Source organism: Idiotropiscis lumnitzeri, chromosome 14, assembly GCF_059441095.1.
Source record: "Idiotropiscis lumnitzeri isolate Australia: NSW breed Sydney's pygmy pipehorse chromosome 14, RoL_Ilum_1.0, whole genome shotgun sequence".
NCBI lineage: Eukaryota > Metazoa > Chordata > Actinopteri > Syngnathiformes > Syngnathidae > Idiotropiscis > Idiotropiscis lumnitzeri.
Genome location: NC_142404.1, coordinates 18,723,286 through 18,736,148, shown reverse-complemented (window position 1 = coordinate 18,736,148; position 12,863 = coordinate 18,723,286). Strand labels below are relative to the sequence as shown.

The 12,863-nt window shown below is 43.3% G+C and overlaps 2 protein-coding genes across 8 annotated transcripts in view; one reads left to right on the top strand and one right to left on the bottom strand.

Moving 5' to 3' along the window:
• The window catches only part of col6a3 (collagen, type VI, alpha 3), a 50,071-nt gene that overhangs the window by 6,211 nt on the left and 30,997 nt on the right, over positions 1-12,863 (top strand). Inside the window, exons 3-14 of the mRNA XM_088314533.1 lie at positions 2,121-2,717; positions 3,463-4,056; positions 4,697-5,320; positions 5,597-6,187; positions 6,264-6,866; positions 7,123-7,698; positions 8,164-8,763; positions 9,096-9,689; positions 9,850-10,422; positions 10,524-11,129; positions 11,299-11,889; positions 12,122-12,715. Of these exons, the coding sequence (XP_088170659.1) occupies positions 2,121-2,717; positions 3,463-4,056; positions 4,697-5,320; positions 5,597-6,187; positions 6,264-6,866; positions 7,123-7,698; positions 8,164-8,763; positions 9,096-9,689; positions 9,850-10,422; positions 10,524-11,129; positions 11,299-11,889; positions 12,122-12,715 (7,143 nt within the window). The remainder of the gene's footprint in view (positions 1-2,120; positions 2,718-3,462; positions 4,057-4,696; positions 5,321-5,596; positions 6,188-6,263; positions 6,867-7,122; positions 7,699-8,163; positions 8,764-9,095; positions 9,690-9,849; positions 10,423-10,523; positions 11,130-11,298; positions 11,890-12,121; positions 12,716-12,863) is intronic.
• mlphb (melanophilin b) overlaps positions 1-12,863 on the bottom strand; it is a 77,186-nt gene that overhangs the window by 40,089 nt on the left and 24,234 nt on the right. The window lies entirely within an intron of this gene.

Below are 12,863 nucleotides of genomic sequence, written 5' to 3'. Positions count from 1 at the left end.
AATTGAAAGCATTGAATTGTTCATATTTTGGACCTCCCGGTTTGAAATATTGGACTTATTTGCACCACCTACATGCAGTTATTAGCAATTGCATAATTAACAGCTCTCATAATGTCTACCACAAGAGCACATTTCGTATCCCAACTTTTACACCAATCAGTGACCTTTTAACAATGGCTAACCACTCGATACCCACTTGCTTATGTGTCTTGTAAATGTTTGACCTTAATCACCACAATGTTCTAAATGTGTTGCTGTTTTTTTGTTTTGTTTTTTTGAAAAAAGTGCAATATGCATCTGAGACAGTGATGAATCGGCCTGGTCTCCATCCTTACCCTGCTGAACAAGTACTAAAAACAAGTCAGTTTGGCCCACATCGTCATTTTTGAAAAGTTCTGACACAATTCAGATATGGAAGTAAATTCATGAAGTTGAAAAGACAAAAGAGAACAAAATTGATAATAAAGTCAGTCAGCCCAGAGATTGACCAATGATTATATTTGGGATAGGTACTGAATACAATGACAGATATGGAAACAAACTGACTAAGTACGAACTTCTGCACAAACAAGGATGAGCCAACGAATCATTATTGATCATTTTATCTGCGGTCCGTAACACGAGTCTGCATGGCTGGCTGACACCATGGAGTTTGTACAAGAAACACATTTTGATTGGCGTCATCAATGGAATGTACTGTAGAGTATGTTCTATTTTTTTTGCCTTCCATTGTTTTCAGACAAAGTTAAAAAGGTATATTTTCCTCACCCTTTTGATTTTCAAATCATGATTATTTACACTCGGCTCCAAAGGTACAGCAACAGGGAAGTCAAGTTCTTTATTTTGACAAATTTGGGGTTTGACATCAAAAGGTGAATATGAGACCAGAGCAATATTACATTCACAATGGACCCTTGGTCTTTGTATGATTTGGTTTTCAACAATTTTTTCCCGCCTAGATTTTGTCCGGGTTTTCGTAAATTTTCTCAGTTTTTGCCCCCTCCACCCCAAAAAATTTTGCCGCGGCCATTTATTTCCTAGAATCGAAGCACGTTCATACGAAGCATTTTGGAAAGTTGCGTAATCAGTGTTCAACGGATGGCCAGGCGTATTCTAACTGTATTTGGGCGTGGGTTACGCAGCTGCAAAAAAAAAAACATTCTCGGCTTGATTCAAAAATTTTCTTTAATACGCCCTTCATCGCATAGTCACATGGCAAAATTGACAACCATCATTCAACGCCACAATCCCATCTGTGCCAATCATCGAGATAACAGGACTCAGGTTGTCAAAATAAGGTGCACGCCGGTGACGACATCATCATCCATTGACGGGATTGGTCAAAACCAACATTTGGTAGGCATGCACTCAAAGCCATAACCCTCCCGGTCTCCTCTGCATCACTCAGTTATCATCAATGTAACGTCAGGCCTTCAAAATAAGAGCCCCGTGTCTCATAATGGTTTCACCACACTTTCTTGGGCTAAGTGTTGGCTTATTTAAAAATAGCACTCAATAAACAGGCACAAAATATTTTGAATGCAATTCCTGAATACGCTACCACAGAAAAGTGTGGTGAAACTGTTATCAGTGCTTTTATTTTGAAGGACTGATTTTTGACAGGGTGTTACGCCGATGTTGCTCCAGACCGAGAGGTTGATCGCTCGTCTCATAGTCATCTTTTGGCGTCTAATGTTTTTTGGTTCAGAAGCAACAATAAATCAAATGCCCTCACTGTTGCAATATTTTTGGAAGGGAGTGGATTTTTTTTTTCGACTTAACCAAAGCTCGTGAATTGTGGAAAATTGTGACGTAAGCTATTGGTAGCTTATTTTCAACGCCGACAAACTGACAAGACCTGCAAAGTGATGTACCTTGAGCCATCATTGTGAAACCAAGCACCTTATTCTATACTGTAATCAAGTAGAGTCACAAAGCAATTAGAATCACTTGGGCAAATCTCCTTGGTTCAGCCAACATGCAGCATGATGTTTTTGCAATGATTTGTTCACACTGAATGTGACTTGACACCCAAGATCCTTTCCCCGCTTTTTCACCGTTAACCCTTTCACAAGTTCCATTTTGTTCTGTTTCTCTCTCTCTCTTTCTCCCCCTTAAAGCGCAAGATTCCGCAGACCTTGTACTCTTAATTGATGGATCGCAGAACGTTGGAGCAGCAAACTTTCCATACGTGCGTGATTTGGCATTGAGAATCGTTGAGGGGCTCGATGTGGGCAGGGAGGCCGTTCGGGTGGCCTTAGCCCTGTACCACGCCAACCCAGACATTAAGTTCTATCTCAGTAGCTATGAGAGCAAAGCATCCGTCCTGGAGGCTGTGAAGGAACTTACATACTCAGGGGGTCCCCAATCTAACCTGGGCCTGGCCTTGGAGGAAGTAGCCCAGAGCCTTTTGAGCCAATCGGCAGGAGGCAGGGCAGAGGAGGGCGTACCCCAGATGGTGGTTGTGATCAGTGCTGGGCCATCCACTGATGATACCGGTGCTGGCGACCGGGCCCTTAGGAGGGCTGGAGTTATCACGTTTGGCGTGGTCATCGGTAACACCGCCACTGCAGATTTGGAAGCAGTCGCTACCGATAGGTCGTTTGTCCTGTCGGCCCCGGATTTCAGTGCAGTGACGAGCGTGGTTGACCAGCTGTCGCCGTTCGTTCAGGGTGTGGTCCAGCGCACCATTATAATACAGAATGAGTTCACAGGAGGTAGGTAACGTTTATGTAATTGTGGTTATGAGGGGTGTCCAATGATCCTTAACATGTGCGTCACAGTTTTTTCTTGTAGAAGGGTCCATTTCAAAATTTAGGGATAATTAATTAATAATGACTTCCAATGCTAAAATATGCATTACAAATATCATCTGGGTTGAAGATGATTTGTTTAAATATATTCCTTATAATCAGCCTGCTCATATTTGAATAGAAACGTGAATAGGGTTTGAAATGAGTCATTCGCGTCCAAAGAGGAAAAACATCAAGAACTTGCATTAGCATAGCTCGTTTTTTTTTTTTTAAACCTTAAATTAGCTGGAGGCCAATATTATAGTGTTAATGCTACACTAGATTTGTCGACAGAAAAAGTCTTCCACAAAATATTTTTGGGGAAAGCGTCTCCATTAAAGCACTTTATGATGGTGGGGGCTTGCTTCTCTTTTATTATGGCTGGTGGTCTAATATGTTTGTTGAAATAACGAGAGAATCCAACATTGCAAAGTGCTTTAATGTGGATGCTTTCCCCCCACAAAATCTTCTTAGTAATCACCATTGCTCATTGACATAAATATCCTTATTGGTTGTTTAGCACCGTATATAGTGACTCAATGAAATGAACCCAACACAACGTTATGATTTTAATGGGGAATTAGCAATTTGACGCGCATAGAAAGGTCACCTTATCAAGAGTTGCAGTTCATTTTGAGCTTCCTTCTAATCTATGTTCTCTCTTCTTCAGTTTTGGCCGTTGGACAAAGAGACATCATTTTCCTCCTTGACAGCACAATGGGCGCCACCGTTATTAACTCCGTACGCGAGTTCATCCGGAGGTTCGTTGACACCATGCCCATCGGCCCGGACGGCGTGCAAGTGGGTTTGGCTCAGTTTAGCAATGCCCCCCGACTGGAGATAGACCTCAACTCCTATGGATCCAGAGATGAACTAATGGCCGCTTTGGGTCGAATCAAACCTAGACAGGGCCAGTCAGTCAACATTGGAGCAGCTTTGGACTTTGTGAGGACAGACATGTTGCGGCCTGATAAGGGGAGTCGCCTTCAACAAGGCGTCCCACAGCTTTTGCTCCTCATGACAACTAAAAAGTCCACCGACGAAGTGATTGGACCAGCCAGGGCTCTGCAGCAAATGGGCGTACTAACTTTGGCTGCTGGTTCCAAGGCGGCTGATGAGCAAGAGTTGCAGCAGATTGCCTTTGACGAGAGTGTCGTGTTCATGATGAGGGACTTTCGTATGCTACTTCGCAGCCCAAAGATGATCATTGACGCACTTTCCACTCTAGCCGGCGTTGTGGTGACTGAAGTGCCCACTGAGCCAGGTAAGGTCGATACATTTCACCGTTTCATCCATTTTTGATAGCATTTGTCCTCATTAGAATTGCGGTCATGATCAAGCCAATCCCAACGGACTTTGGGCAACATGCGGATTAAATCTGTAACTGGTCGCCAGTCAATTTCAGCGTTCATATAGAGTTACAACTCTTCAGACACAGAAACACCTATGGACAATTTTCAGACTTCATTTAACCAAAGATGACTTTTGATGAAAGATGCAGTGTTACCCCTCGCTTGGTTGTCAAATAACCATTCACGTTTTAATCCACACCTATTCACAATTTAGACTCTTCAATGTACCGAACATACACACTTTTGGAATGTGGGAGGAAGCCGGAGTAAGTGCAAAAAAAAACACACAAGCACAGAGAGAACATGCAAACTCCAAACAGGAACGCCATAGTCCAGATTAAAATCCAGAATTTTAGATCAAACCCAGAAACTTTGAACTGTGGTGAGGACATGCTCACAAATCAGGCACTGTGCTGCCCCTACACATTTTAAGGGTTGAAGTGACTCGTTTTAAAGAAAACTTTGCAACCACCCAAAAAGAAAGTGCGTAATAAGATAATTTGGTGACAATCTATATAATGAAATATTTTTTTTCAAATTTTTACTCCTCAGTGGTGGAGATAACAACAGTGCACACCCATACCGTGACCAGAGACATTGTCTTCCTCGTGGATGGCTCCAACTACATCGGCAGCAATAACTTTCCATATGTGCGAGACTTCATGATTAACGTGGTCAATCAACTGGAAGTGAACCCTAACAGAGTCCAGATTGGCCTCATGCAGTTTGCCGAGCAGCCCAAAATTGAGTTTTATCTCAACACCCTGCGTGACAGGCAAGATGTCGTGGACCGGATCTCACAACTCAGACTGACAGGAGGCTCAGTTTTGAATACGGGTGCTGCCATGGAATATGCCCTCCGCAACATGTTCAGTGTGGCAGCGGGCTCTCGTAAGAGGCAAGGAGTCCAGCAGGTGTTGGTTCTCATCACAGGTGGTCCAACCCAGGATGAAATGAAGAGTGTTGCAGATAAGGTGGCTCTTGGAGGTATTCTGACCTTTGTGGTCAGTTCCGGGCAAGCAGACCAAGCCGTGCTGCAAACAGTCGCCTTTGTGCCAGACTTGGCGTACCATGAGCCAAGTTTCTCTTATTTGCCAGCTATGGCTGAACAAATCATGCCAAAGTTGATAACGGTGGTTGGTGATACGGACTTGTCAGTAGTCCCTGAGGAACCTGGTGAGTTTTCTGTGTCCGACGTATAAACTCTTTAGCTACATCAGGTGCATGTATTTTCATAGAAAACATAAGAGCACTATTTATAATTCTTAATATTTTAGCATATGAAATACAAATTTTAATGTGAAAAGAAAGAAATGTAGAAACCTATCAAAAAGATGTAAATTGCACATTTCAGCAATACAAAAACAGAATCTGCGATTTAGATGGACAGCAGCTGTGAATGATTTCTGTGTAAAACTTAATTGTAATTTTAATAACTTTTTTTTTCCACAGTGGTAACCGGATCTGAAAGGGATGTCGCCTTCCTTATTGATGGTACAGACTCTGTTCAGCCAGACTTTGCTTATGTCCGGGATTTTATCCTCAAAGTCATTGAACCACTGGACATCGGAGGTGACAAAGTGCGAGTTGCTGTGGTTCAGCACAGTGAGAGGCCGACACCTAATTTCTACCTGAACACCTATCAGACCAAAGATGAGGTTGTGAGAGCCGTCAGTCAAATGACACTGGCCGGAGGACGCAATCTCAACACGGGCTCAGCTCTGAAGTTCATGCAGGACACTATCTTGTCCGAGAGATATGGCAGCCGCAAGGCACGGAGTGTGCCGCAGTTTTTGATCGTTCTGACCGGAAGCAGATCCAGGGACAATGTGAAAGAGCCTGCCGGTGTGCTGAAGACTGAGGGAGTTGTGCCGTTTGGCATAGGCGTCAAGGATGCGGACCGAAAGCAGATAGAGGAGATTTCACACAACCCTTCCTTTGCCTTCAAAGTCAACGAATTTAGCGAACTCGACACCGTGCCTCAACAACTCAATACGTTTGTGAGCCTTCCGACAGCCGAGCTCGAGATTGTCCTCCGAGAAGGTAAGAAAAAAAAAATTATTTCTGCTGTTTGCTCAAGGGTTTCCTAAAAATCTGCATATATGTTTTCCGTTTATAGTACAAGGTCATGCGGTAAAAAGAGATATTGTGTTCCTACTGGATGGCTCTGAAAACAGCCGAAATGGGTTTTCAGACATAAAACTCTTCCTTAAGAGCATAGTGGAGAGTCTCTATGTCAGTGAAAACCAAGACAGAGTGTCTGTGGTTCAGTTTGCCGATAAGGCCAATGTCAACTTTTATCTCAACTCCCATAAGACCAAGAGTGACGTGATGAATGCCATTAAGAATTTAAGGCATGGTGGCGGCGGGAGACGCCTTAATGTCGGTGCGGCCTTGCAGTTTGTGAGGCACAGCGTCTTTACTTCCTCCTCTGGCAGCAGAAGGCTGGAAGGCGTGCCACAGATTTTGATTCTTCTAGCTACCAACCCATCCACCGATGACGTGAGGAGCCCAGCTCTTGCGCTTAAGGACCATGAAATTGTGTCTGTGGGGGTCGGAGTGGGCGATGCTGATTTTTCAAACTTGGAAATGGTTGCCTTTGAACCTGGTTTCATATACAAGGTTACCCGTGTTTCGGAGTTGCCCTCAATCCAATCTAAACTCGTTGCTACACTGAACTCAAATAAAGACGCCACTGAATCCACAACATCTGATTTAATAGGTAAGAATCCCATCGTAACAGTTGCTATCATGAATTCCAATGATTCTGACAAATTCTCTTGGTTTTGCATGATCCATAACGACATTTATTGGATTTGATATACTCTAGACTGCTTTCTGTGTCTAAGTCTTCCAACCATAGTTCTTTTTACACATCACAATTCCTTATATACTTTGACATACTATGGGTGTATCTTCCATTCTCTTTGCATTTATGGTCTGTGAATAGTCATTATGCATCTACACACTTGACGCAGGCCGCACTAAGAGGGACATAGTGTTCCTTCTCGACGGTTCAGACGACTCAAGAAACGGACTACCGGCAATTCGGGAGTTCATCAGAAGAATGGTAGAAGAGCTAGACATTGATGATGATAAGGTCCGAGTGGCCGTCCTTCAGTATAGCGACGACACCAGTGTTTACTTCAACTTGACGGCCCACGGTTCCAAACGTGCCATCATCTATGCTGTGAGAAGCCTTCGACATAAAGGAGGGAGACCAAGAAACACTGGAGCTGCACTTGAGTTTGTGCGGGATTTTATTTTCAACGGTCTCTCCGGAAGCCGAATTGCCCAAGGAGTCCCTCGGATTCTGTTTTTATTGACCGGAGGCGCATCCAATGATGACATTTCAGGAGCTGCAGCTGACCTCCATCGACATGCCGTGATATCTTTTGCTATTGGAATGAAAAACGCAAAGCAAGAGGAGCTAGAGAAAATTGCATCTTCTTCTGCTTATATTTTTAATCTACCTGTCTTTGGCGAACTTTTGTCTGTCCAACAAGAGATAGTGTCATTTGTTCAGGTTGGAAAAGCGCTTGAACCTCCCGTAGGTAAGAATTGAATCTGGTTTTGCTTTATGAGAGATTCCCTCCTTTTTCGAGCTTCATGAAACTGTATCAACATCTGGAACGATCAGTTTCAGTCAGTTTCGCTTAAAGTTTCTCCACTTGTTCAGAGAAACTTGGTTACCCTGTTTCTTGTATGGCTCACTTACTTTCCTCTATGGAAAGCCTTCTCTTGATAGCTCCACATCATCTCCCTTTCTGAAGCTCTTCCTTGAGCCAATGATTATCTCATCATTGACATCGAACATAGATTTGATGGAAGTCTTTTGTTTCATTGGCCAACTTTTTTTCCATTTACACAGGATGTCCCTTGTCATTCTTGTTTTCAAGCGCAATACTTGTCTTTCTTCAAAGATTTATCTGTATAAACCAAACTATAACAACCATTTACATGATGTAACTTTAAGAAGTGTTTTTGACCTATAACATGGTTTCACTCTTTTTTTCTAGTGGATCAAGAGTCTTCACAAAAAGACATAGTGTTTCTGGTGGATGGTTCAGATGAAACTTTGAGTGGCTTTCCGGCCATCAAAAGTTTCATTAAACAAGTGGTTGCAACACTCAATATCGGTGACAATGGGGACCAGGTCTCTTTGGTGCAGTATAGCAGCGATGCACAGATGCATTTCAGTTTCAATACCTATACCAGTTTACAAGATGTTCTTACTACCGTGGAGCAGTTGAAACATAAAGGTGGTGGGCCTCTTAACACTGGGAGAGCTCTTGAATATGTCAGAACCAACACCTTCACAGAGTCCTCTGGGAGTCGGCACAGAGAAGGTGTGCCTCAGATATTGATTCTGCTGAGTGGTGGTGTATCTGAAGATGAGGTCTCGAGTGCTGCTACTGCTCTTAAACAGGACCAAGTTGTCACCTTCTGTGTTGGAACCAAAAATTCTGATCTACTTGAGCTACAAACCATTGCGCATGTACCATCTTACGCCTTTGCTTTACCCCAGTTTGAGGATGTTGGAAGAATCTATCAGCAGCTAGTTTCTTTTGTGAAAAGAGTGCCTCGACAGACCAGATCAAAGCCTCCAACTGTATTAGGTAAGCAGATTACCTACCTCCCTATGATATCTGCCAAAGTGCATCTTTGTGTTCTGTTGCCAGGCACCTACCTACCTAACCTACCTCCCTCCCTCCGAACCACTTACTCCTTCCCAGTTTTGACAAAATCTTTTACTATTGCCAGCCACACATCTACTATGCGAGCTAGCTAGCTAGATAGATTCCTACCTTACTTCCCGCCTGCAGCTTTGTTTTCTGTTAAGCCACAAAGCACTCCACCCACCCGCATAGAGCCTACCTACTTATTAATCTATCAATCTATCAAGCTATCTAACTATCTATTTGTTTTCTGTCTGCCTTTTTGGATACAGATTCCATGAGACGAGACATTGTATTTTTACTTGACGGAACCGATAAGTCTGAACCGAGATTCCAAGATATTAAGGACTTTGTGTTAGGGATAGTGGCAGAGCTGCATATTCATGCAAACAACGACCAAGTGGCTGTGGTTCAGTACAGCAACACGGCGCAGGTTCACTTTGGCTTGGGGCGTTTTTCCTCAGCGGACGTTGTTGTCGACAAAATAAGAGACCTGACTCACAAAGGCGGTTCGCCAAACAATATTGGCGCGGCTCTCCAGTATTTGAGGGAGCATGTCTTCACCCCTGAAGCAGGTAGTAGATACCAACAGGGTGTTCCGCAAATCCTTTTTGTGCTGAGCAATGACAGGTCAGCTGATGACATTAGAGCGGCCGTCAGAATGCTGAAAAAGACTGGCGTGATCATAATTGCCGTTGGAACAGCTAATGCCGATACCCTAGAACTTCAGACAATGTCTCACGATGCTAAATATGCACTTTCTGTGAGCAATTACAAGGAACTCCTAACTGCTAAGGAAGGTATTTTGTCGCTACTTAAAGAGGCAGACCACCATTTAGAGGAATCAACCCCAGTGGCGAGTTTTGGTAAGCTGTGCAGTGTGGCTTTTTTTTTCTACATTTACGAGAGAATTTTATTGGATCAAAAGGATTATTCAAGATGAGAAACTATTTTCCTCTACTCTCCTCTGATTCCTTATGGCAGCTGACTTGTATTTATTTTTTTACATTTTTCTCTTTATGACAGAGCCAAGGAAAAATGATGTAGTGTTTCTGATTGATGGATCATATGACTCACGAAACGATTTTGAAGCCATACGCCAATTCATTGAGCAAATGGTGGAAAGCCTTGATGACAGAGACCAGGTGGCTGTCGTTCAATACAGCCGCAATGCCACTGTCAATTTCTACTTGAATTCTTATTCGTCTATGACGGATGTGCTCAATTCCATCCGAACAATCGGACATAAGTATGGCAGACCCCTCTTCCTCGGCAAAGCGCTGGAGTTTGTCAGAGACAATGTATTTGCAGCTTCGGTTGGAGGCCGACGAGCATCTCTGGTTCCTCAGTATCTGTTTGTCTTTAGTGGTGGCAGATCCAAAGATGACGTAAGAGGGCCAGCACAATCACTCAAAGAAAATGGAATAAAGACATTCTCTATTGGAACAAAAAATGCAGATGCATTGGAAATGCAAAATATTTCTTTTACGCCATCACACTATTTTTCCATCACAAGCTTTACAAGTCTGCCAAGTGTTCATGAATCTGTCAAAGCCATGTTGAGAGACGATGATACAACCAGATATACACCTACTGTTGGTAAGATGTAGACTTCTTCTTTGATTTTGTTTGAAAGAAACATTGCACCATTTGCAAGTATGAAAATGCATTTGTTTAACAGTATTTGTGTGCAATTTCAGGGACTTCTACTGTTACACAATTAGAACTCGGTGGTCCTGCTGATATTGTTTTTCTACTTGCTGGATCTGATGATATGCAAGCAAATGAAAGACCTGTTTTGGACTTTGTAAAAAAGTTCGTTCAAGAAGTAGAAATTGGGCCAAGCAATGTTCAAGTTGCTGTCATTCAGTACGGCACAGAGGCCACAGCAGAGTTTGTCTTGAATTCTTATGGCGAGAAACATGATCTAATGACTCATTTGAGCAACATAAAACTAAGAGGAGGATCCACTGTGAACACTGGTGCAGCCCTTGATTATGCTACAAAAAACATGTTTACTGCATCAGCCGGGAGCAGAGCCCAGCAGGGAATACCTCAGACAATGATTGTCTTAAGTGGAAAAAAGTCTGACGATAATGTTGCAGCGCCGCTGCAAGGCCTAAGAGATGCTGGCATTGTCCTTTATGGCATTGGAATAAATGATGCAGATAAACAAGAAATGGAGGAAATAGCACACAGTGTTGAAACTTTACATTTTATCAACGAATCATCTATCTTGCCTGTGTTGACTAAACATTTACTCTCTGCAATTTTATCCCGTAAAGGCATAGCCGACCCTGGTGCTGGTGAGTGGCATTAAGTCAATTACTAATTCTGGGAAAAATAAAATAATTATATATATGTATATATATATATATATATATATATAAATTTAGGAAAAGTTTTTGGTTAAACGTAAAAACACCAAAGATACCAACGATGAGACTTGTTTAAAGACTTTCCTTATTTTCGTAGCGGCAACTGACACCAAAAAGGATATTGTATTCCTTCTGGATGGTGCTGATGGCACAAGAAATGGATTCCCTGCCATGCGAGACTTTGTTGAGAAAGTGGTGAAGAAACTGAATGTGGGCATAAACAAAGACCGCGTCTCTGTGGTCCAGTATAGCAAAGATGCAGAGGCCAATTTTTACCTGAACACATACATCACAAAAGAGGATGTTGTAGATGCAGTGAGAGGGCTCCGACACAAAGGAGGCAGACCCCTAAACACCGGGGCTGCCCTCCGATACGTCAAAGACAAAGTCTTTACAAACTCAACCGGGAGTAGGCGCCTGCAAGGTGTTCCACAGATCTTGATCCTGCTAAACAGCAGGCGGTCTTTTGATGGTGTAGATGCACCAGCATCTGCTCTCAAACAGCAGGGCGTCTTGACGATCAGCATTGGAACTCGGAGCTCGGACAACAACGAGCTGCAGACGATATCCCATGACCCAAGCTATGCTTTAGCAGTATTTGACTTTGCTGGCTTAGACAATGTCCAAGAACAGCTCTCTTCTGTAATGAGCAGAGCGCTAAGATACACATCCACGACAACAGTGACTGGTAAGCATGTTCTCCATCCAAACATATGAAAAATTGAATATTGAAAAGTATGAACACGTATATAGAAGATAGGAATGGATGTCAGAAAAGAGTGTGCATTTTTTTGGGAGAATACGTTCAAGAAGCAGGGAAAGGAGATTTCTATCCCAAACAAAGGACAATCTGGATGTTTTTTGGCTAACAAGTAGTAAAAGCTGGTTTCTTAACACATTTCATGTATTGTTTACCATAGCGACCAGATCGGGAAGGGATGTTGTTTTCTTGTTGGATGGCTCGGACGCCACAAGAAACTCATTCCCAGCAATGAGGGACTTTGTCCAAAGAGTCGTAGAGAAGCTGAGTTTGGATGACAACAAAGATCGTGTCTCCCTGGTTCAGTATAGCAGAGATGCAGCCATTCAGTTCTATCTGAACACATACACAACAAAGGACGAGATCCTTGACATTGTCAGAGGAATGCAGCACAGAGGTGGAAGACCCCTCAACACCGGAGCAGCTCTCCAGTACTTGAAGGATAATGTCTTCACAGCCCCTGCCGGCAGCAGACGCCTTGAAGGCATCCCACAGATTCTAATCTTGCTTAGCGGCGGAAGGTCTTTCGACAGGGTGGATGTGCCAGCTTCTGCTCTCAAAAAGCTGGGAGTGCTGATCATTGCAATCGGCACCAGAAACTCCGATAGCGGAGAGCTGCAGAAAATAGCCCATGACCCCAGATACGCTGTATCAGTGCCTGAATTCACTGACCTCCCCAGTGTCCAACAACAGCTTCAGTCTTCCGTGGAGGCTGTTGTGATTGACGTCGCGCCAGAAACGCCACCAGTAATTGGTACGTGAACAAGCACAGCACTCACTGGGCATGGGCGGCGTATATGATTCCCATTAGCCAGCAAAAATTTGTTATTCATCTTGTCACGAGTTAATCTTGACCTTAAACAAGACTGACAAGGAAACAGGCAGCTGTTTCCCAATAAAAT